Here is a 24,187-nt window from a genome sequence, read left to right on the forward strand (position 1 = left end):
GGACCTTCTTTTAATAGACCCGCCCCACACATATGGGTGATTCTCACGAAAACTTGGTTTTAAAAATGTCAAGCATGAAAATGTAAAAATTGCTTAAATTTACTTTTTTTCCCACCAGACATTGAAAAACAAAGTCTGGAGTAAATGGGAACATTAATTTAAAAACTTTTACTTATCATTTAACACTTTTTGTAACATAATTTAAAAAATTAGTCCTAAAAAATCTCATTACAGCAACAGTCAGAAAACATCAACACTGACATATTTTCAAAATGACATGACAAACCTGAAAGAACATAATTTGGAGATTCTGCACATGCATTTAAAATCAAAGTATTATGCTTCTATTAATTAAATTAACATTTAATAAACATCTGTTGCGGTAATGATAATCAGAATGTCGTGTAAGCATTCTGACAAGACAATATTTCAAATTAACTGTTAAAAAAATGATCTTACCTGGTAGCCATCTTGAAGTAACTGGTCCATGTGCTTGGTCACTCAAAATCAAACTTTATTAAAATTCTGTATGTGTGCTTAAACTGTTCTCAAAAAGTGTTGCGGAGGATGAGAACATCAGGCATGGACACATCATTTTCCTAATTTTTCTTCATTATTATTATACATGAATATTCAGTAAATATTTTTTCTGTCATCTAAAGTAGTCTAGCAAAACATTCGTTTATTTTTTTCTTAATATTTTTGTGTTAATTTGATTAAATTACAACATAACGCATGTTCAAACACACCCGGACACATTGCGGTAATGAGAATTTCAGCAGAAAATGAGATAAAATTTCCAATTATAAATTCTTATGTTGAAATCACACATTGTGCAATGTAGAACACAGGTGCAAGGTTTTAATTCTGATGCTTTTTAATGTTACTATATTACACATTTTAAAGCTAAAATCATTAGTGCCGTGGTGTTTCAATGGTTTCGTGAGAATCACCCATATGCAACCCAACGATGTCGGTTAGTTTTCCAGTGTTTTTAAAAAACCATGCACCCCACCTTTAAAATAAACTCACTAAAAGAAATAAAAAACAACTATAAAAAACTGTAGGGATATTTTTTAGACTCTTTTCATTTGTTTCAAAGCAAATTTGGCTATGCATACAATCTATGAACACACTAAAGAGCAACAGTGAAAACTATGAAAAATACTACTAGACAATCTGAACAAAACATTACTTTCAGGGTTACAAAAATATATAATTCATTTTCACAAGGAGCACAAGCAGCTAACATAAAAGTTGATTAGATTGACGTCTTATTCAGAAATAAATAAAAAACTAAAAGGAACACATGAGACAAATTAATATCTTCACTAAAACAACTTGGCTGTGCTTTTCTTTATGGAATATATTGCTACAGAAAAGAGACAGCTAATAAACTCATCACTCTTTTAAGCTTCATTGTAACAGATCTGCACACTTAATGGGTGCTAAAGGGGTAAATGTGTCCATGTATGTAATTGCCCTGCTTTGAAATGGACACTGGGCAGGCAGAAGATTTGGAGCCGTAAGTGGTCGATGGGCCAGCTGGACGGTTATTACACGGTTGAAGCACACACACACAGTCCCCCTTAAAAGATGCCAGGCTTTGAATAGCATGACAGAGGAATGTGGTTTAAATACTCAATACGATATTTTATGAGGTACAATTCTGGAACTCAAAAATCTATGAAAAAAATCTAATTGCAAATCAATAACACTGTGTAAATAATGGAAACTGCAATCAAATAGTCAATTTCAGGATCTGTCATTGGTCAAAACCAGTTGATAGAATTTATCTTTCTTATCTTTGGGTTCAAAGGTTTAATTGATTTAATAGAATTGTTTTATGAACTGTTCATCTCATTTCATTTAAAATTAACACGGATTCATAGATTTCATCGATTCATTGATTATTACCGGTTATCATTTTCCAAGCAAAGCCCTGTTTAATATATCAAAATCAGGTTTCAGGTAATAACATTACACAAATAAGCAAGCAATTCACTCAGTAATCAGTTTAAAGGACAAGTTCAGTATTTTACACTTAAAGCCCTGTTTTCAGATTGTTTATGGTGAAATAGAACGGTTTGACTGAAATTTCGACATATGCAGCTGCCCCGAGAATTTCCGGGTGTTTGTGTTTCACCTCACACCTCTACAATGGGTTTATAGGTGCACTGGAACAATCCTTTCTAAAATGCATTTAACTTTCGTTTACAAAGACGTGAAACTCACTGAGTGGTCAGGGGTGTTCACTGATATGCTCACACAAAAATTTTATGTGATGAAATTGCGGTTGCATGAAAAAGAGAAAAAAAGTGATTCACTCAAAAAAAAAAAAACAGTTTTCACTAGGCTACTACCTTAATGTAAAGAGTAATTTCTTATTACTTCCAATGATAAGCAAGCATACTACATCACAGAAAGTGCTGGGATTATGGAATCACTCAAGTCCAGCATATTTTGCGAGCGGAAATCTGCAATTTATGCGGGAAAAGTGTGACATATTTGAAAAAAATGCGGCCCCCACATAAATATGTGGACTTTGTGCGATTGCATGATTCAATGCATAATCAGTCACTGTAAAAAAATTCTGTAGAAATTGCAGCTGGGTTGCCGGTAACTTACCGTAGATTTAAATTCATGTTTTGTACTGGCAACATTTTGTTCAAAGTTACATGAACAATAAACATTTACAAGTCTTTTTCTTTACAGAGTAAAACTAAAAAAACAGCAACAAGCAAAACATTCTGGGAAACAAAATCTGAAGCAAAAAAAAAAAGAAAAAAAAAAGGTTGATAATGATTTCTGGTTCCCAGAATGCTTTGCATGAGGATGTTATTGTATAGTTTTATTCTGTAAAGATAAAGATTTGTTAATATTTAAAATGTATTTAACTTTGAACAAACTCTTGCCAGTAAATAACATAAATGTAAATCTACGGTAAATTACCGGCAACCCAGCTGCAATAACATTGTAATTTCTACGGAATTTTTTTACAGTTCACTTTTTCTGGAGGGACTTACGATTCTTTAGATGTTTCTCAGTTGATCATTTAATATATCAGCTGTCAAACTTACTACTGTATCTGAACTGATGCTGGGATCATTTGCTAGATTAATGGACACTAGTACGCAATGCACTACTTTATGATCAAATCAGAAAAATGCAGAAGCGTAGTCTCTCCAGATCTTAAAGGGCCCATGTCACAGGACTTTTCTTAGATGTCAAATAAATCTTTGGTGTCCCCAGAGCACATATGTGAAGTTTTAGCTCAAAATACCATATAAATAATTTATTATAGCATGTTAAAATTGCCACTTTGTAGGTGTGTGTAAAAATGTGCCGTTTTGGGTGTGTCCAAAAAGATAAAATGCACATGAGCAGATGAAGTGCAAACACTGATCACAATGATGGTGGTTTGTTGAAATTGAAACTCAATTGTTCTGTGAATTATTTTCTCTCTGCACTAAATGGCAGTGCTGTGGTTGGTTTAGGGGTTGTATTATTATAATAAGAGCTTCTTATGACATCATAAGGAAAGCCAAATTTCAACGACCTATTTTTTCATGTGCTTGTAGAGAATGGTTTACCAAAACTAAGTTACTGGGTTGATCTTTTTCAAATTTTCTAGGTTGATAGCAGCACTAAGGACCCAATCATAGCACTTAAACATGGAAAAAGTCAGATTTTCATGCCATGGCCCCATTAAGCAAATGCTTCGGAAAAACTTGTCACAACATAATGTCGCTTTATCGGGTTTGTTTGTGTGAATGCATGCACACTGACCGTGTGAAATAACCAAAATCAAATGGTCCCCTGACAAATCCCGAAACACATTTTTCTGGAATCACTGTGTGAAAGTGCTTCTGTAACTACTGTTCTTACTTTAGAGTGGTCATCTCCGTCAGTGATGGCTGGGTGGCTTTGAGGTAGCTGGCTCGTCGCGCCTGCATCTTAGGTGAGGGTTTAGGGCTGCCGTCTGAGTCTCCGCTGTCGTCTTCTGCCATGGCTTTCACGTAGCTCCCGCTGCGCATGCGTCTGCACGGGATATCCTCCTCCTTCCCCATCGGAAATCCTCCCCACTCATCCTGAGGGACCTGTGAGGTCAGAGGTAACGCAGTGTCATTCACCTCTGGCTTGTCAGCATATGAACTGCCCCCGTGTGCACGGTTCAATAAACCACACATCCAGGCACATTTTGATGGCCACTTTCTCTTTGAGCTGGCAGAGATAATTAATGAGGCTGCCGTTGTGAGCTTGCATGATTACACTAACAACTCTTCCCTGGGTGGTTAAGCATCTGTCAGTGTTGCTCTCCTTGGGAAAACTCTCATCAATACGAATCTCTGAAAGTCAGTACTTAGACCTTTGTTCTGTGGATATTAAAGGTTCTTCAGCCTGACAAGACCAGTGTAGAGATAAAGGGTGTGGGTTTTCTGATCAAACATTAAAGGGTTGAAATCACATGCTTACAATCTAATTGTACTAAAACCTTTGGCAAATGCTCATTAAGCCTCTACAAGATAAAAGCATGTCTCCTATAATAAAATAAAGAATAAACTGAGACTTGATTAACAATTCCTATGCACAAAAAAAATCGAATGAAATGTATTCCATTAGTGTCAGTAATGAACCATTGCCAGAGTTTCTTTCCAAGCTGTCTGGAGTCCTAATAAAGATGATAATGCTGGCTATGTTGGACTGCAGGTGGACTCAGTTGGAGAAATCCGGCTAAGCAACTTCCTACAAGACACAACATAATCCTATGTATTTCATACAGTTACATGCATACATTTCTAGGGTCAGTTAAGGCTGCTTTTTGTAGCATCATATCAGTACATTCAATGGTCCATTTTGACACACATACCAAAGTCCATTAAGGAAGGCGTGCCACTAGGCGGCCATGTTTGCAATGCCTCCTGGCAGTTATTTCGGTCATGCAAGACTTAATCTATTTGAATTCCTATCTACTTGAATAGGGAAAGACAGATATCTCTAAAATTATGCCCTAAAACACATTTAAAGGGGGCATGGCACAAGACTTTTTTAACATGTCAAATAAATCTTTGGTGTCCCAAGAGCACTTATGTGAAGTTTTAGCTCAAAATATCATATAAATAATTTATTATAGCATGTTAAAATTGCCACTTTGTAGGTGTGTGCAAAAATGTGCCGTTTTGGGTGTGTCCTTTAAAATGCAAATGAGCTGATGAAATTCAAACACTGATCACAATGATGGTGGTTTGTTGCAATTAAAACTCAATTGTGCTTTTCTCTGCACTAAATGGCAGTGCTGTGGTTGGATAGTGCAGATTCAGGGGTGGTATTATTATAATAAGAGCTCCTTATGACATCATAAGGAGAGCCAAATTTCAACAACCTATTTTTTCATGTGCTTGTAGAGAATGGTTTACCAAAACTAAGTTACTGGGTTAATCATTTTCTAGGTTGATAGAAGCACTGGGGACCCAATCATAGCACTTAAACATGGAAAAAGTCAGATTTTCATGCCATGGCCCCTTTAAACACCATTTTGTAACTTTTGTTTCTTAAGCTTAAATTGCATTGTCGTTTAAGCTATTAAGCACACATTGTCAAGAGCCTCACAAGTCTGTAGAGAGCGTCTACCCCGGATAATCGTCAGTCTTTATTGATTGTTCTTTTAACTATGAGGCCATGGTGAGCATTGCCTATGCATAATAACAGCAGTGCCCCATACGGTTATATTCAATATCTATATAACTAAATGGGAACTGGGAAACCTGCTCTGTTTATTTAGTATGCACACTGCTGATATCATTTCTGTTAAATGTTTAACGTAACATAATTTTTTTTAAATCTAAGTTCTTTATATTATCAGTATATCTTGACTACAAAACAATAAATTGTAATACATTATGATATTGCTTCACCAGATCATTGCATATGAGACAGCAGGTGCGCCAAGCAGGTTTTACTAATACTTTTCATGTCATCATGAAAATAATGCATTATAACTTACCATTAAACTTTAGATATATAATATATAATGAAATACATATAGAATGGCTTTATGCATACTCAGAAGATGTAATTCACTGTTAACTGTGGGGTGCAGCGCTGTTATGATAATGGGATACAGCGTGCTATGAGAGGGATTGTTCATTCGCGTTAGTAAATTAAAGCAAAAAATGTCCACAAGGTTGTCTACTCCAGTGGTTTTCAAACTGGGGGCCGCGAGATGGTGCCAGGGGGGCCCCAGTTTTATGACATTTTTTGAAATACATGAATTTATCATGAATTCTGTGTAATTAAACCTAAAAAAATAAGGCTACTAACCAAAAGCACTACTTTTCTACAGAGGTGGGGATACTGCCTGCCACCCCCATCAAATCGCACCCTGTTTATATACATGGTAACTAATGTACCACTGCATATGTGCCCCCCAAAAAACTTTTGACAAATGACTAGCTCATTCTAAGCCCATAATAACAGACCGGTCTGCTGTGTGCAAAGCTGGTTATGGTGCATATGTCACTCTGCACGGAGTCTGTGATAAAGGTTTGGAAAGAGATTCTCCGCTGGCATCAAGAGAAAATCCCACTTTAAAGAATTTCACTGTGATTATGTGAATCATTGCAGAGCTTGTGTTACCGGGGAAACGACTGGCCTTGACGTCAGGAAGTGTATAAAAGGCAGTCAGTGGCAGAATGAATGACTCCAGTAACGCTGCTTCTGTGCCCACACATGCTCACAGACCTGACAAACAGCAAACTTCCTTCAAAGATACCACCAACACCCACACACGCCTTTGGTCGATGAGCAGGAAATGAGATAAACCCTCTGATCTGGGTACAGCACTCAGAGTCCTTACAGCAGATTGCGCCTCTGATCATTTGAAGCGATGAAAGAATGTGTACAACATAAGAGCTTCCTGTTTTAAAATCAGACTAATGCCAGTATTAGCTGGACTTGGGGTTTTAAGTTTTGCTGCTCAATAACTTACTGACAGGATTTGGGAAACTAAATGGCAGACTAGCTAAACAACCTGACCCATCTGGTTTACACTTAATATGTCTAACTTGATATCAAAGACTTGCTAAGTTTCTTATGAATTTTTCCGCAAGCCTCTAAAACAGGAACTCGCGCATTGCACAGTGCAAGCCCTGTCACTCACGGTTACTATGGCAACTGGGGTCCGGATTTAGCCCTGAAGAAAGATGCCAATTATTCTTTGTATTGACAGCGCATAATAGAGAACATGTGAGACATCCTGCCAGCTCAATTTAGCCTCTGAATTAGTATGTGGCTGCCCACGTGCAAACTCTGATTCACCGTGCGCTGCAGGTGGTCTTAAGATCTTCTGTCGTTTTTTTTCATTGAACGCATGTATAACGCAACATCTTTTGTCTTTTCGTTCATACTTTGAAGATTGTACAGTGATGGGTACCAGAGAAATGAGAACAGGTTTGAATGAAAAACAAAAAAAAAAGGATTTTTCTCTCTTTCTAACATACAGGTATGTGACCCTTCCTGTGAAATCCAGGTTGAAGATTCATAAACTAACAATGGGATTAAAAGCATCAAAACTTTGATTCCAATCATTGATTTCATGACCTTACTCAGTCAATATTAGATATCATGGTTATTTTTTTTTTTATTTAGCCTGGTTTTCACAGACAGGGTCACAGATGTTACTTGTTTCTATTTTTCTAACAATGAGGAGTGTTAAAGGAATATTCCATTTTCTTAAAAGAAAAATCCAGATAATTTACTCACCACCATGTCATCCAATATGTTGATGTCTTTCTTTGTTCAGTCGAGAAGAAATTATGTTTTTTGAGGAAAACATTGCAGGATTTTTCTCATTTTAATGGACTTTAATAGACACCAACAATCAATACTTTCAAAGGTCTATAAACGATCCCAAACGAGGCACCAGGGTCCCACCCAGCGAAACGACTGTCATCTTTGACAACAAAAACAACAAATATACACTTTTAAAGCACAACTTTTCGTTTAGGTCCGGTCCAGCGCGACCTAACGTAAATGCTTAGTGACGTAGGGAGGTCACGTGTTACATATATAAAACGCACATTTGCGGAACATTGGAAACAATAAACTGACAAAAAGACATTAATTAGTATCAGTTGACATACAACAACGTAGGAACGTTCCTCTTTCAACACACTTGTAAACACTGGGGCGGAGTTTCGCGTTCGTCCTCTGTGACCTCTTGACGTCAGGACGTATTGCGTCGGGTCACGCTAGCGCATGACGACCGGATCTAAACGAGAAGTTGTGCTTTAAAAGTGGATATTTGTTATTTTTATTGTCAAAAATGACAATTGTTTTGCTAGATAAGACCCTTATGCTTCGTTTGGGATTGTTTATAGTCCTTTGAAACTCCGTTGAAAAAAACTGTTACGTGTTAAGTATTAATTGTTGGTGTCTATTAAAGACAATTAAAATGAGAAAAACCCTGCAATGCTTTCCTCAAAAAACATAATTTCTTCTCGACTGAACAAAGAAAGACATCAACATTTTGGATGACATGGTGGTGAGTAAATTATCTGGATTTTTCTTTTAAGAAAATGGAATATTCCTTTAAGACTTCAGACTTGAACTGCTATCTTATAAACAAACCTTACACTCTTTACAATAAACTTTTCCTATTCATGCCAGCTATTCACCTCGCCTGCGTACACACAGACATACGTGCGCACACACACACGGACGCACAAACACACACAAAGATAGCTATAAAATAACTTTCTGTAAAATATTGGTAAAACAATGTGATTTCCACGTTTCAAATAGTAAAATAATACCAGTCTGAGATCAAATGGATCCAAACAGATGCTTGTCAGCTAAATAGAAAGTAAGGCAGCTAGTGATTTGCACTTACTTCTCAGCAGAACTCAAATCAAAACTGGAGGCTCTCCAGAGAAGAGGAGGAAGAGGAGGGGTGGTGGAAAGGTGGAGGTGGGTTAGGTGAGCATGTGGGTGTAGGGGAGAATCGAAAGGCTTTTTGCATACCTGCAAGAATTGGCATGAGCGCTCCTGCTGACAAGCCTCTGCTTTCACTAGAGCCTTATCTACATTTACCGAGGCCTTCTGGTAGACTTGACGTGCTCTGCTCACCGTGAGAGAGGACGACCACGAGCTCTTCTTCACGAGCTGTGTAGCGTCCACACTCAGCGGCATGCACGTCGAGCACTTTCCTATATCGTTGCTGCTGCGGGAGTTTTTAAGCGCCTGGTCGTTAATGGTGTTGTAGGACTCCAGGAAGTACTGCGACTGTGACTTATCCGGGTGACGTCCCATGGTCATGATGCCGGGTGGTCCGTGGTGGAACAGGCAGGCCTCGCGTTCCAATTCGTCGGAGCTCCAGTAGCCGGATGGCGGCGTCCGATTCTTGGGCTCGGCAGACTTGCATCGCTCCCTGCTCTTGCTGCGCTTGCGGTGCCGAATGGCGGGAGGCTCTCCGTCGGGGCTGGCCTTGCCTCCGTTCATGCTGCCCTTGCCGTGGGCATGAGCGTGGTGGGGGCCTTCTAGCGAGTGGGACTTGGTGAAGAGCTTCTGAACGGAGTGCACCAGGTGCCGGATTCGTCCGGGACTGTCGCTCCGTTGCTCCAAGGCTGCGGCGGCACGCTTGTACTGTAGCGTGTGATAGCCGTCCCGAGGCACTGGGAGTTGCCGGTCGTAGTGATCCAACAGGGGGACGGGGACGCACTGGCCCTTGTTGGCTTGGACACCTCCCCCAGTGTAGGGAACCACAGCGGTCTCATCTTTCAGTTCGTGCTGAGAGTTGTAATGTCGGCGGGGAAAGGTCCCGTAAGGCACCACGCAATCAGGCTGGTAGGGGCTTCTCTGGTTGTAGTATGAGTGTTCGGTCGGGTGGGGGTTGTCGATTTGGCTAATGAGGTAGGGCTTGTGGTCCAAGTGGTGACCCATGGAGTCAAAAGAGGGGTCGCAGGCCACCATCTGATGGTGGCTACGGCTACTGGATAAGCCTTTCATCACAGAGATGGAATCATCCAGCGAGGGTCGGAGGCATCCACGCGCAGTATGGCTCCAAACTGACCTGTCAGTCTGCAGGGAACACAGAGAAAGACATTTTCAGTTGGTTGTGCTTTGGGCTTTATATCTAAAGCTTTAATAAAAGGTCTGACGCTTTTACAAACACCACTTTGCACAGGACATCATGTACTGTACCAACCACAGTGCTCTGTTAAAAATACCTTTAACTTGAAAGAAGATATATTTTTGCAATTACCAAGAAACAGACAGGCTTTTAAAATGTTTTTGTCTGATAGCACTTAAATGGACCTTATACAAGGAATTGTTCAGGGTTGAGAGATCATCTCAGATACTAAAATGCAGAAGAATGAATAAAAATAGAAAAAGGTGAAACAGTGAAGAAGCATTCCAAAATATAAGAGCAGGTTTAAGGTCTTCCAGACCTTTGTTTAGAGGATTTCTGTTTTGGAGCCGGGATCTTGTTCTCCAGGTTTAAAGATCTTGTTCGTCACACTGTTCGACAACCCCCGCAGTGTTCAGTCATAACTACTTTGAGCTGCTCTTCATCCGAGTGCTTAATAGTGTGCGATGAGCTGTGATTGGCTCATGCCTTCATTAAGGCTACGCATGCCAGCACTACATCTAGTAAGGCACCTATTGCAATTCTGCATGAAGCCTGATCATTATTCAGAGCACCACTGAATCGAGAAAATCTCATTTTCTTTTTATACCGACATCTTTTCAGATACCATCAGAGCACGGCTGTTCATCAACGTTCTTCTTGGAAAGCTCGCACCGTACGATTGTTTGAAATAAACTGACAAAAATGAAGACAGATTCTCCTTTTATCGAGCAGCCAGGTTACATATTCTAAGCAAAAATTAGCTAAGATAAACACCTTTACAGCTTCTGTTAGCCTCATGAATCAATCTTTATGATATAGCTAGTGTGTAACTTCATATTTTTGGTGGAAACGCTGAGCTTTTTGTAAGGCACACAGCCCAATCTGGGTAATTGCAGATGGTGAGCATATCCTTATTCAGCCACACTAATTGCATGACGTCGGATATGAAGAAGTACATTCGTTCTGAGAAAAGAGGGAGGAGAGAGAGAGAGAGAGAGAGAGAGAGAGAGAGAGAAAAAGAGAAGGACAGAGCGACAGAGAAAGTGAGAGAGAGAGCAAACCCTGTTATTAGAGAGGTTATTATTGGGCCTTGTGACATTCTAATGGGAGGGGGCTGTCGCTGCTTGGATCGCAAAGCCACCGATCTCAAACACCTACTCACAAACGCACAACACACACAAACCGGAAGCTCATTTACAACACATCTTTAGACAGCACTGATTCACACAGCACTGGGGTTCACACTGACAGCATGAATGTCTTTTCACAGGCATGCCAGTATCATTTCTCCATAATCTATTCAAACAACAGATATCACTAAGACAGATATTATATGAAAAAGCTCCATTGTCCATGTTTCGATGGGCAATTTTTATTGTGACATCCAGTCAAGTCGAATTTATTCATACAGCGCTTTTTTACTGCTGAATTGGTTCAAGGCCGCTTTACATGAAAAAACCCTACTGAAAAATCCAGCTAAAACCAGCATAAGCTGGTAGCTGGTTTTAGCTGGTTTAAGCTGGTCCTCCCAGCCTGACAAAGCTGGTCATGCTGGTGGGCCAGCTGGTATTCCAGCCTGACCAGCTAAGTCCAGCTAGACTAGCTTAAAATGTGACCAAAACACAGCTAGACCAGCTTGCTACACCAGCAAAACCAGCTTTCTACACCAGCAAAACCAGCTAAAACCAAGCTGGAGACCAGCTAAAACCAGCTCACCAGCTTATGCTGGTCTTAGCTGGATTTTTCAGTAAGAAGAAAAGAAACCACAAAATGGGGGAAATTATTAAATATTTAGAATATAATATATGTAATATTTTCCAAGTTTTATTGTCCTCAAAATAGATTATACTCCAATAAAATTGTATACACTTGACTATCAAACATTTAGTTAAAGCCCAGAATGAAAATGTTAATTACTTACTTTCATGTCATTTCACACCCATAAGACATTTGTTTGTCTTCGGAAGACAAATAATTTTTTTTATAAAATGCAAGAGCTTTCAGAGCTGCATGCATGTTTTTAAATGTCAGACAGAAATATATCTATGCTGGTGCTTATCACATGCATGTGCTGCTTTCCTAAAGCCAGGAGACTTACTTTTTAAGCACATTACTGTATTCACATTTCACTTCATGAATTAGTCACATCTAATGTAATGATGTATCTTTCTGGGCCTTGAAAGTTGTGAGTTGCGTTGCTGTCTATAAGGGTTCAGAAAGCTGTGGGACTTCATCAAAAATATCTTCATTTACATGCTGAAATGAACAAAGGTCCTATACTCTTTAACAAAATACTCATAATAAATAATTAATGACAAGGAATTGATCCATTTAATATAAAAATACACTGTAAAAAAATAATACACTGAATGTACTTAAAAATATAGTGCATCATTTTTGCATCCACTTTTTAAGTAAGTTTTACAATTGCATAAATTGCTTAAATTTCCATGTAATACAGTACTTAAAATTATAGTGCATAATTTTTGCATCCCATTTTTTAAGTAAATCCAGCCTTTATTTTTTTCAGTGTAACATCTAATAAATTAAATAAACTTTAAGTAAAAGATGAATAATTAAATTAATTAAACATTTAAAAAACTTAAAGTATACATTTAAGGTGGAGGGTTAAGATTTTTTGTGCAATTTTACCTCATGATACCATGTACGGTATATGTTAATACATTTTTTTTATTCTAGAAATCACCAAAATTTAATAAAGATTTAAGTAAATAACATAATGAAACCACAATATCACAAAATTGAATAAAAAAAAAAAAAACATAAAAAAGAAATGACAAAACTGTATTATTGCTTGGCCCACATATGTAGATCATCATACTATCTGCTATACGATTAGCTGCTATTTTCTGGAGAGGTGCCACATGAGAAAATTAACAGCTCTCATAACTCACATTCTGGAATCACATACTGCATGGAAAAGGAAACAGGTCATTGTGACAGGTGGAGCGTGGATTGGCCGCTATGTGATTCCCTGTGAAATCTTTCTAATGGAGACTAACACCTGCCACCCACCTTTTCCTAAGATGGATAGTGAGTGTTCTTCTAGCATTCGCATCACTGTGACACTATTTCAGGCATGCCTTTCTCAATGCATTTATATTGCAGATACAGCAGCTTGTCATGTAGTGTAAAAGAAGGCTAACATGAATCACTTTAAAAAAATGTGTCTGTGTTGTTTAAATTATTTCTTATCATGTTGATGTACTTTTAAGTCTAATAAGTGTAGTTTAAGTTGGTTATTAAATGTTATTAAAAAGGGGTGTGAGGACTTGATTTGGGTGTTTGTGATTGAGTCAAATGAAAAATGGGCGGGGCCTTGATACTGCGGCTCCACCTCACGCTCAATACTGCGCAGAATCTGGCTCCAAATGACGTCACTGGCGCAAGATGTCAGCGGCCATGAGATATTTTGGCTTTGTTTGTTTTTTACAATGGAAGTCTATGGAGACACGTTGTCTATCTTTTTGCAGTCTATTGTTTAAAAGTTTATGTACAAAAATCTTAAAGTTAAAATTATACTTTGCATTAACAGAAAACATTAGGTTTTATTCAAAACTTCTGTATGTGATGCTATGCTGATACAGACAGTAAACATATTAAATCAAAAAGTACTTGCAGATGTACAGTATTGCAACACAAAAAATAATAGTAATATTATAATGTATTGTGACTCAGATCTCAGTAACATTTTTATCATGAGATCTTTGGTGGTTCTAGTCATCAGTATTACAGTTAAACCAATGGCTTAAACCCATTGGATTTGGCATGTTGGTCCAGACTATATAGGTGATAAAAAACTATACAGTAGATTTTATTACTGCAGTCTTGCATGAAATATATCCATCTGTCTTTTTCTCCAGTAATAATGAGAGAGGTTATGCTGCGTAAGTAATTAATCTCTGGGGACAAAAGAGTCACCTCACTGTTGTTGAACAGACAGAGAAAAGAGAAATAAATAATAACGAATAAGATAAAATAATATACATACAAGAAAGTATATAGTGAAGTAGCAGTTCTTCAAGTCTGCATCCCCCTTGCACAATTTGCAAGATGTGTATTATTAAAATAGTAAATAGTAGTATTAAGTAGTAAAATAGTAGTATTGTTGTATAATATAAAAAGTCAATCATAAGGTTTTTTTTAAATGTTTTGTGACTTTATTTTTATGTACAAGTAACTCCACCCCTCTAAAAGTCTTTATTTTATTTATTTTTTAAATTCTATTATTTAAAGTACATAATAATTACCTTAATATAATAATTATACAAACAATAATAATTAAAACAAACAATGCACTATACAGTTAGTAGTAATTAAAATCTACTGAATAGTAAGAATTACACTGAAGTAAAATATCTGGACACATAGCAATAAAAAGAATTTGGATGGAAAATGTGGAAAATGCGAACAACTTCAGGCAGTAATGCTTGAAATTATAGCTGACTCTGAACTCTTGTACAGACAGTAGTTGTAACAGAATGGGATTACTATGATAAATTGTGAGTTTCTCCACAGATTTAACGCTGTGGACTTCCAAAAGCATATGGCATGTCAGTACTTTCTAACTGTCTAAAGTACTTACTAGTGTGGTAATATTTACACATTTATACTGCATACTTTTATAAGCACCTAACACAATAAAAAAATATCTAACTAATAGACATAAAAATAAACCCCTACATTAAAGAAATGTATGAACAGTACAAGGTTGTTTTAAGAGTTAGCTTTTTTGTAAATGTATAATTTGGAAGCTAAGTTGAACGAGCCAAACCCCACAGGACATTTTTTAAATTCTCATTTATATAGGTGCTATTTCATCAATTCTAATTACTATATATAATAATGATTATGGAAATACGTGATATATTGTGTGCATGACAACATTCATACTAAAATATAAGTGATATTTAAAATATAACTATTTACAAAACAATGAACTATAATATTTCATTCCTATTTTATGTTGTGAAATTAGTTAGACATTTTTTATTCATTTACTAAATGGTGCTTCTGTATTGTGATACTTACATTTATGTAATATGTAATATCTTCACTGAAAAGCATGAGAGAAAACTCCAGTGCTAACTTCTCTGTCTGCTCAACTTTAAGAGATGTGATCCATCATCAGTTCTCTCATGACTCTCAGTGTCAAACCCCAGAAAGATCCATAACTTGTGAAGTCTTTACAAGCCACATTTACCTTCATGCATCGATGCCTACTGTGCCTATCCACCCCTGTTTGGTTGACAGACATCAAAGACATATATGGCCTTCCAAAAGCCCTAATCTCACTATACTCCTAGCAGGGGATGAGAGACTTGACTCTCCCCCATTGCTCATTTATCAACTGCAGTCTACAGACATAAGAGTCCTCTATATCTGCATACACATGCATGCATGCTCACACAAACAGTATATGATACCAAACACAAATGTGTTTCTTCAGCTAGGCAATAGGTACATAAGCTCTCACAACGCACATTATTTTATATTAGGCTCTTTTTAGTAATGCTTGTATCCTTGGTAACAACATAACTATGAAAAGTTCAGGCAAAAAAAGGAAAACCATGTGGATGAGGGACATAGCAAGCACAATTGTGGGTATTTTTTTAATGAATGAAAATCATTTTTACACGATAGAGTAAATTAAGCATGATCTTTTTTAGTAACTGTTTAAATTATTACAGTTTTATTACAGTTTTAAGCTTTTAATATTTAACATTAAATTTAATGATCACCTAATATGAGAAATGTACTTTTAGATGTTGTTTGAAGATAAATGTGTGTACACAACCACCAGGTAATGATACAAATCTGCCACTCTTTTTTAAATCCCTGTAAAAGCTAAACAGTCTCGTGGGATAAGCTGTTGTTTTTTCTGAGCAAACTTTGCGCAGGCCCTGCCATCCGAAGACCGTCAGGTCATAATTTCGAGCAGCAGCTCATTTGCATTAAAAGAGACACACAAAAACAGCACTTTTTCATACATACCCCAAAATTGGCTTTTTAACATGTTGTAATAAATCATCTTGGGTATTTGGACCTGAAACTAGAACCATTCTGGGCATACCTGAGACCAAGGCTTTGAACCGGTTCACGGAACGAAAACGAAACTTTTAACGTTTTGCAAGGAACAGAAACAAGTCCAGAAACTTTCAAAAAATATATGTTCCGAAACAGAATCATTCATTTAAAATAATGGTAACCGGTTAATACTGTTATTTTTTTGGTTCTTCCACAAGATTTCTGTGCAATACTCGGTAAAGTTCACTTCCGGTCGTCGTTGACTCATCGGAGAAATGAGCAGCTTGCCACCAGCAAGTGGCCTACTCAAGCCCAGGTCTCTAATGCTCAATCATAAGAGGTAAATATTGTAGGTTACCAAATATCTCAAGATGTTTGTTTTTGTAATACTAATTAGTGGTGTAATGGATCGCAGTTGATCCGTGATCTGTAGACATCACGACCCACGGTTCGGCTAGCTAATTGCGATTTGCGGATTAATACACATATTTAAATAGGGTGAAAATTGATCATTTGCACATGTTTCAAATACATTTGGTGAATAAAGCACTGAAAAACAACGTAATTTTTACTTTATGCGGGGCAACTGTTTATGCGGCATCTTCTTCCCGAAGCGCCATTTGGAATTCGTCCTCCGTCTGTGTGTGCGCGTGTTTAAGTGCACTCAACAATTGTAGGCATGTCAGAATTACAGTTTTGATAGTCTAGGTTTATAAGTACAGCATTTGGGACATGTAAAACATAATACATACATAAAAGTAATTATCAAAGTAAAAAAATTAAGGCTAAGACACTTAGGGTCAGATTTACTTTTTCGATACCACTTTTTCGTGTCTGATACCGATGTCGATACCACAACCTTGAGTATCTGTCAATACCGATCCAATACCATCTCTATCACCCTTTTAATCAATTAAGCTGCAAAAACACATTTGTAAGCCATACAAAAAGCTTAAACAGAGCTACAGAACTCAAACAATGTACTAGTGCTGCCTCACGATTAGTCGCGACTAATCGTTTGCAGAATAAAAGTTTTTGTTTACATAATATATGTGAGTGTACTGTGTATAATAATTATGTTTATATAAATACACACACATACATGTATAATTTTAGGAAAAAAAGATATTTATATAATAAATATTTATATTTATATATAATATAGATTATATATAAATATAAACATGTATATACACATGCAAATGTTTCTTAATTAAATACTTGCGTGTATGTGTGTGCGCGTGTGTGTATTAATACATAATTATTATACACATAACACCAACATATATTATGTAAACAAAAACTTTTATTCTGCAAACGATTAGTCGTGACTAATCGTGAGGCAGCACTACAATATACTGTGCAACTGTGCAAAGACTTAATGAAACATTGTGCAATACTGCTGCTTTATTTTTAAGTGTTTCAAACAGACTAATAGCAACATTTTTAGTTAGTCAGCACAAAAATTCTAAATGAAATTTAAAGTGTAACTTTGGACAATTTAAAGTGAAACTTTGTGCAATTTCATGTGGCTCAGCAAGTCACGCTTTACCCAAAGTTGCCATGACAAGGTCTGTGTTGGTATTGGATCGGATTGTACTCCCCGACTTCTACAATATTCGATCCGGCAATTTCCGCCAACGTCGGACTAATATCGACATTGAATATCGTATCGGCCCACCCCTAGAATATATATGTATGCACTGTGTGTCATTATTTTTATATATTTATTTATTTAGATTTTGATATATTTTTTATTATATATACATTTAAATATACAAAAATTAAGGTTTACAAGCAGTTTTGAAACACCTGATATTGTGTGACTTCTCCTAGTGACCCTTTTTTATTTTTTTTATTTCCTCCGAACAATATTTTTGAATAATATGTTCCTCCAAATAAACTGTTAGATGTTAGAACAATCCTCTGCATTGTTCAAAACTCTCTCTGATCTCAGTGAAGCCTCTTCTATCAGCAACAATTGCTGCCATTTTTAAACGCTTTTTCTGTGTTAAATAATTACGCAAATACTAGTAATATCACACGCACAAATATTAGTAAATGGGTTGCGTGAATCATTTAAATAATCTCCTCCCAAAAATTTTGCGTCTGAAATGGAAACTCCTAAAAATGCATATGCAAAAATAACTAGACCACACATTTTCAGCACAAATTATCCACTGCATGTCTTTAGTAAATCCTGACAGTCGCTAATTTATGCCAAAATTATGGTTTGCGCTGTGCAAGCTGTTAGTTAATCTGGCTTAATGTCAAAAAATCTCATAGTTAAATCAAAACATGGTACATAAAAGTGCTTGTAGAAGTACCGCATACACACATACAGTAACACACATTCCCATATGGAGAATGATGAGCTGATATAGATGTAGGTCAGGGTAATATCGATTACATTCTGGTGGTGCACCACTAGAGGCAGTATGATGGATGGCATACAAAGGAGAAGGATAATAGGGCGAAATCTGATTTGTACGTAATCCAATATTTATCTGACATTTATCCATTGTTTAAAGAAAACAAATTAGCTTTCAGGAACAAATGCATTACATATGAGCAATGATAATGCAGGGAAAATGTTCATAATGTTCTGCGAAGAGAAACAAACCATTATGACAAGCCATGCATTATATCTGGGATATCTTTGGGCTATTCCAAGGTATTGAGCAGAAAGAGGTATAGTTTGGATTTGTCTGTAGATATTTCAATACTTGTGTAATTAGTTGGCACAGCTTTAGCAGTATTGAGGATGTCGAGCTATTTAATCAATCCGAAGGCCTATTGTGCATTTTGGTGACTCAAAAGCCTCTGTTTGCAGACTTCCTGTGAGCCAAAAATAACCTTAACTTAAATAGATTTCCTCTCTTCCCACGCAGGCATCAGACGAACAGAGAGGAGGAGATAAAGGAAAGTGAAAGGGAGAGAGAGAATGGGTGTGGAGGCTATAATGTGTCAAACTGATCTGGTTTTCTTGACTATGGACTCTCCTGTGGGTCTTTAAAAAGCACAAGCTAGTGATACTAATAGTTTTTAATTGATCCTCATGAAGAGCCAAGATAGAAAGGCTTCGCTTATGTTGTTACCCTGTGGCTTTGCTTATTTTGTTACCCTAAGCTTATCACTGAGTGTTTGGATAAGATGGGGCACAAACAACACCAATGTCATAGATTCGAAACCCAAGGTAACACAAACTATAAAAAATTACATTTGGAATTTATTTTAAGCCACATTGGATAACATTTTATGCTAAATGCAAAAATATAAGTCAAGGCCCTGTATAGCTCAGTGGTAGATCTTCGTGTTAGCAGTGCAAAAGGTAATTGGTTTGAACCCAGTGAACACACATACATGTCCTTCGGATAAAAGTTAATTTGTAGGCATTGTTTATCTTAATATACTTCTGTTACTCTCCGATCGTGCTAAGAAAATCGATCGTGATTTTTTGACAATCAATTTTTACAACCGTGTACCTTGCATAAAGTCTTTCATATCCAATTCATGACAAATTACCCCACATGCACACATCACAACAGAACTGCTACTGACAGACCTTTATCATTATTACAGCGAAATAAATGTAAAAAGTGAAACTACGAATGTTTTTGTGGTAAGATCTCTTTTAGTTTTACCCAGAAATATTTTCAATGAATTATTTCTCTGGAATACACTTGGAATTTGTTATTTTTCTCCAAATCCTTTCACACATCTATGTTTTTGTGAGGGTGCATTAAAAGTATTTTCTCCATTTGTCTTTCCTCCTAATCCCTTTACTGTGGAAATGTTTTCGAGGTAGGGACATTCAACAGACCAGGTATCATATTTTGGTATCTGTAAAAATTTTGAAAGCATATCAAATTTTATCAGTGTTTCTAAGTATACCTGTCAGAGTTTTTAAACTCAGTACACTCAGAATTTTTTTTCCAATTTAGGTACAGATATGTATACATTTGTTCCCAAATAAACCTTTTGGGGTGGTTTCCCTGACAGGGCTTTTCCTAGTCCCAGACTTAAATGCATGTTTAAGATGCCTTCATTTAACACTGGAGAACCCAAAAAGATTTGGGGTAGCAGCAATTAACAGCAGCCAAATTTGACCTTGTGGGTTCTCCAAGGTTAAAAACACATTATACTGACATATCAGTTTGTGAGGTTTATTTGTAAAAACTACTTAAAGGAACAGTATGTAAGAAATTTATATCAATTAATCATAAAATGGCCCTGATATGTCACTGGACATTAAGAAATCATTTTCATTTCAAATACTTATATCACTGACAACAGTGGTCCGGCCAGGATATTGTCATTTAAAAAGTGGAGTTGCAGCCCTCAACTGATGTTTATGTTGTCATTTTGTGTATTGGCCACCAGTTGTGTGATTGCAGTACCAGTTTTAGCCACAAGTTTTGTTATTGCAGTACCAGTTTTGGCCACAATCCTACATACTGTTCCTTTAAATGTCCTAATATAACCAAGGCCTAGTCCTGGATTAATCTAACCCCTGTCCGGGAAACCGCCCCTTACGGTGCAAATATGTACTCTTTAGGTACAAGGTGTACCTTTTGAAAGGGTACTACCCAATTGACAGCTTATGTAACTTTATTTTCTGAGAGTGTACATGGCATAAAATGTTCAACTAACAAATATTGGTCTTGCCTCAGATTCGCACCACTGGTTGAACCAATGCTGCTAAAATCAATTTTAAGGGTGTATTTTTATTTCTTCTCAACAAATTGCAATTTTAAAGGTGCCTACCCTTCAGAAAGTTAGAATTTTAAAAGGTTTTACCACCATGCTGTAGTATGAGCCAACTAAATGGTTTATAATATTTTTAGGGTAAAAGTGTGGTAACAGGGCTGCGTGCAAATAGTGGGGCACAGATAAACATTACGGAAAGCAAACAAACATTTATTGAAAAGGGTATACATGTGATTAAAAATAGATACTACTTGTACAACTAACATGTGTCAGATCCAATCATTGAACTGAATAAACCCAATTTAGATGTTACTGTATGAAGCACAGTAATGTAAAAGAACACAGATGATGCTGGTCTGACACAGGTTTTACTGTATATCATGTGCCCTCAAACATGGCAATATTCTGTGTAAGAGGACCTATTACGTTGCTAAAAATAACTTTATTTTGTGCATTTGGTTTAATGCAATGTGTTTGCATGCTTTATACTTTAAAAAAAAACCTCATTATTTTCCACATATTTTACAATGTTTTTGCTCCTCTATGCCCGGCCTCTCTGAACCACGATTTCTACAAAGTTTATCGTTCTGAGAAAATGTGGTGTGCTCAGATTGGCCAGCTATCCAGTGCATTGTGATTGGCCGAATACCTCAAGTGTGTTCCGAAAACGTGACACATCTTACCATATTTGGAAGATCAGCTTGTCCTTACTACCTTATTAATGCAAGCCCGAATCTGATCCAGAAAACGCAGCTGACCAAGCTGAACGATCAAATTTGCCAGCACGGCTTAAGCAAGACGTAACAGATTGGTAGGGTAAAGTTAGTAAAACATAAAACCATGTCTGCATCATAGAAACACCAAACAGGTGCGTTTGAATCATGAATTGAATAGTCAGTAGCAAATTCTTTAAATATAAAAACATAGACTACTTACAAGCTGTGAGTCAGAAGCGGGCAGAATTATAATAATGTGCATCAAGTCCACGTCAACTCGCTGTGGAAATAAACTGTTGCCTACAATCCTTGCATGCATTGTAGTGCAAGAAAAAGAGACTTCAGTTGGAGACAATAACTCAAATCTCAAGACTTTTGAATTTGTAACTTTGTATTTCGTTAACATGTATTAACACACGCACGCACGCACGCACGCACACACATCAAATGAAATGTAAAATCATGAAATGTAAAATAGTTTTAAACTTTCTATATTAAATCTAACTCTCCTTTTTTATTACACATCTCCTTAAATATGCCCTTATCATGTATCATGAATATGTTAATGTACCCTTTTATGTAAACCCAGCAGTCTTCTACTCTCTTAAAAAAATTAAGGACCGAAAAGTCCATTTAAAAAGCAATTTAGTAAAAGTTTCCTTTGAGTAAGATTTTCTTTTTGTTAGCTTTTTATAGTCTAAATAATCTTTTTGCACTACATGGAAACTTTTGTGAATTAATCAGAATCAACCCTTAAACAATAAGGGAGCTTAAAGGGACACTCCACTTTTATAGAAAATATTTATTTTCCAGCTCTCCTAGAGTTAAACATTTGATTTTTACCGTTTTGGAATCCATTTAACTGATCTCCGGGTCTGGCGCTACCACTTTTTGGCATAGCTTAGCATAATCCATTGAATCTGATTAGACCATTAGCATAGAGCTAAAACATAACTAAAGAGTTTTGATATTTTTACCATTTAAAACGTGAAAAGTTGTGATTTTCTAGGCTGATATGGCTAGGACCTATACTCTCATTCCGGTGTAATAATCAAGGACTTTGCTGCCGTAACATGGCTGCAAGAGGCGCAATGATATTAAACACTTCCCGAAAATAGTCCCCTGCTATAAAGTTAACTGAAAATAGTCCCCTTGGGAACTTTCAATAGCAGGGGACTATTTTCTGGAAGTGCGTAATATCATTGTGCCTCCTGCAGTCATGTTACGGCAACAAAGTCTTGAGTATAGTTCCTAGCCATATCTGCCTACAAAATCACAACTTTTTATTTTCTGTCAGTCTTAGTACACAATGTAACCACAAAAAGTCAAATTTTAAAGAATTTTAGGAAAAATATTGAAACTTGTTATTTTTAGCGCAATGCTAATAGACTAATCAGATTCAATAGATTGTGCTAAGCTATGCTAAAAGTGGTACCGCTAGACCCGGAGATCAGCTGAATGGATTCCAAAACGGTAAAAATCAACTGTTTAACTTTACGGGAGCTGGAAAATGAGCCTATTTTCAAAAAAGTGGAGTGTGCCTTTAAGTCTCTTTATGGAACCATATGGCCAAAATAGTTATTCCATGGTATCGCTTAGCATCTTTAAGAGTCTAAACTATGGACAGTAGAAAAGATAAAGTGATTTCAAACAGTGGAGATAATATAGTGTGTGTACTTGGTCATCATTAAGTTGTAGATAGGAAGATAGGAATACCAGTACATTTTTTTTGACCTTGTGGGGACATTTTGAGGTCCTCATGAGGAAACAAGCTAATAAATCAAACAGAATGATGTTTCCTAAAAATCTGAAGTAGGAGAAAGTTTTCTGTGAGGGTTGGGGTTAGGGAATAGAATATACAGTTTGTACAGTATAAAAACCATTACGTCCCCAAAACAGGGAAACCTGTGTGTTTGTTTTACACTGGATTCTCTGTGTATGTGTACAAATACATTCTGTTCCAGAAATAACTCAAAAGATGAGAGGTGAATGTCACCATGGTAACAGATTTTAATAAAAATCGCCACAGTTCTTACACAAAACATTTTTTTTCTTTTTAAAAACAGCTTGAGTATGACTCCATGAGAAGTACCTGTCACTGGGGTCTGTAATACACTAATGAATTTAGACATTCTTTAAAAAACATTTAATATTCAAATAGCATTAAATCAATTGATCTTTAAAGTACATTTCTGACCGCTGTATCACACTCACATACACAGTGCAGCTGTCATTAGCTATCCCAATAAAGCCATGCACGCATACTGTAAGTCAATGCGATCTGCTTAATTTTCCCACGAACTAAATGAAAACACAGAGAAGAATACGTAGGAAATTATGTAAAACTAAAACGTTACAGCAGTAAATAAGAGCCCTTTCCTCTACAGTTGAAAGGTTTCAATGTCATGTCTGCAAAACACTGACATTAGCTGATTAAAACAACTTATCCGGAAAATTGCATCAATCATTCTAACACAATGTCAGTAACAGCCATAAAAAACAATGACTTGTGTTTAGAGAAGAAACTTTTCGTTGGAAAGTATCTATGAGATCATATCTTTAGATTTATAATGCCATACATTTA

At 36.6% G+C, this 24,187-nt stretch overlaps 1 protein-coding gene across 6 annotated transcripts in view; it reads right to left on the reverse strand.

Annotated features, from left to right (window-relative positions):
* Positions 1 to 24,187, reverse strand: part of dlgap1a (discs, large (Drosophila) homolog-associated protein 1a) — a 124,565-nt gene that overhangs the window by 42,283 nt on the left and 58,095 nt on the right. For 5 of the 6 annotated variants that reach the window (XM_055202061.2, XM_055202059.2, XM_055202057.2 and 2 more), the window contains 2 exons: positions 9,022 to 10,077; positions 3,889 to 4,100 (listed from right to left, as the gene is read on the reverse strand). In XM_055202061.2, coding sequence (XP_055058036.1) covers positions 3,889 to 4,100; positions 9,022 to 10,005 — 1,196 coding nt within the window. In that variant the 5' untranslated portion in view covers positions 10,006 to 10,077. The remainder of the gene's footprint in view (positions 1 to 3,888; positions 4,101 to 9,021; positions 10,078 to 24,187) is intronic. The other variant, XM_055202060.2, reaches the window with a different exon arrangement.

Source organism: Misgurnus anguillicaudatus, chromosome 2 (assembly GCF_027580225.2).
Source record: "Misgurnus anguillicaudatus chromosome 2, ASM2758022v2, whole genome shotgun sequence".
Lineage (NCBI taxonomy): Eukaryota > Metazoa > Chordata > Actinopteri > Cypriniformes > Cobitidae > Misgurnus > Misgurnus anguillicaudatus.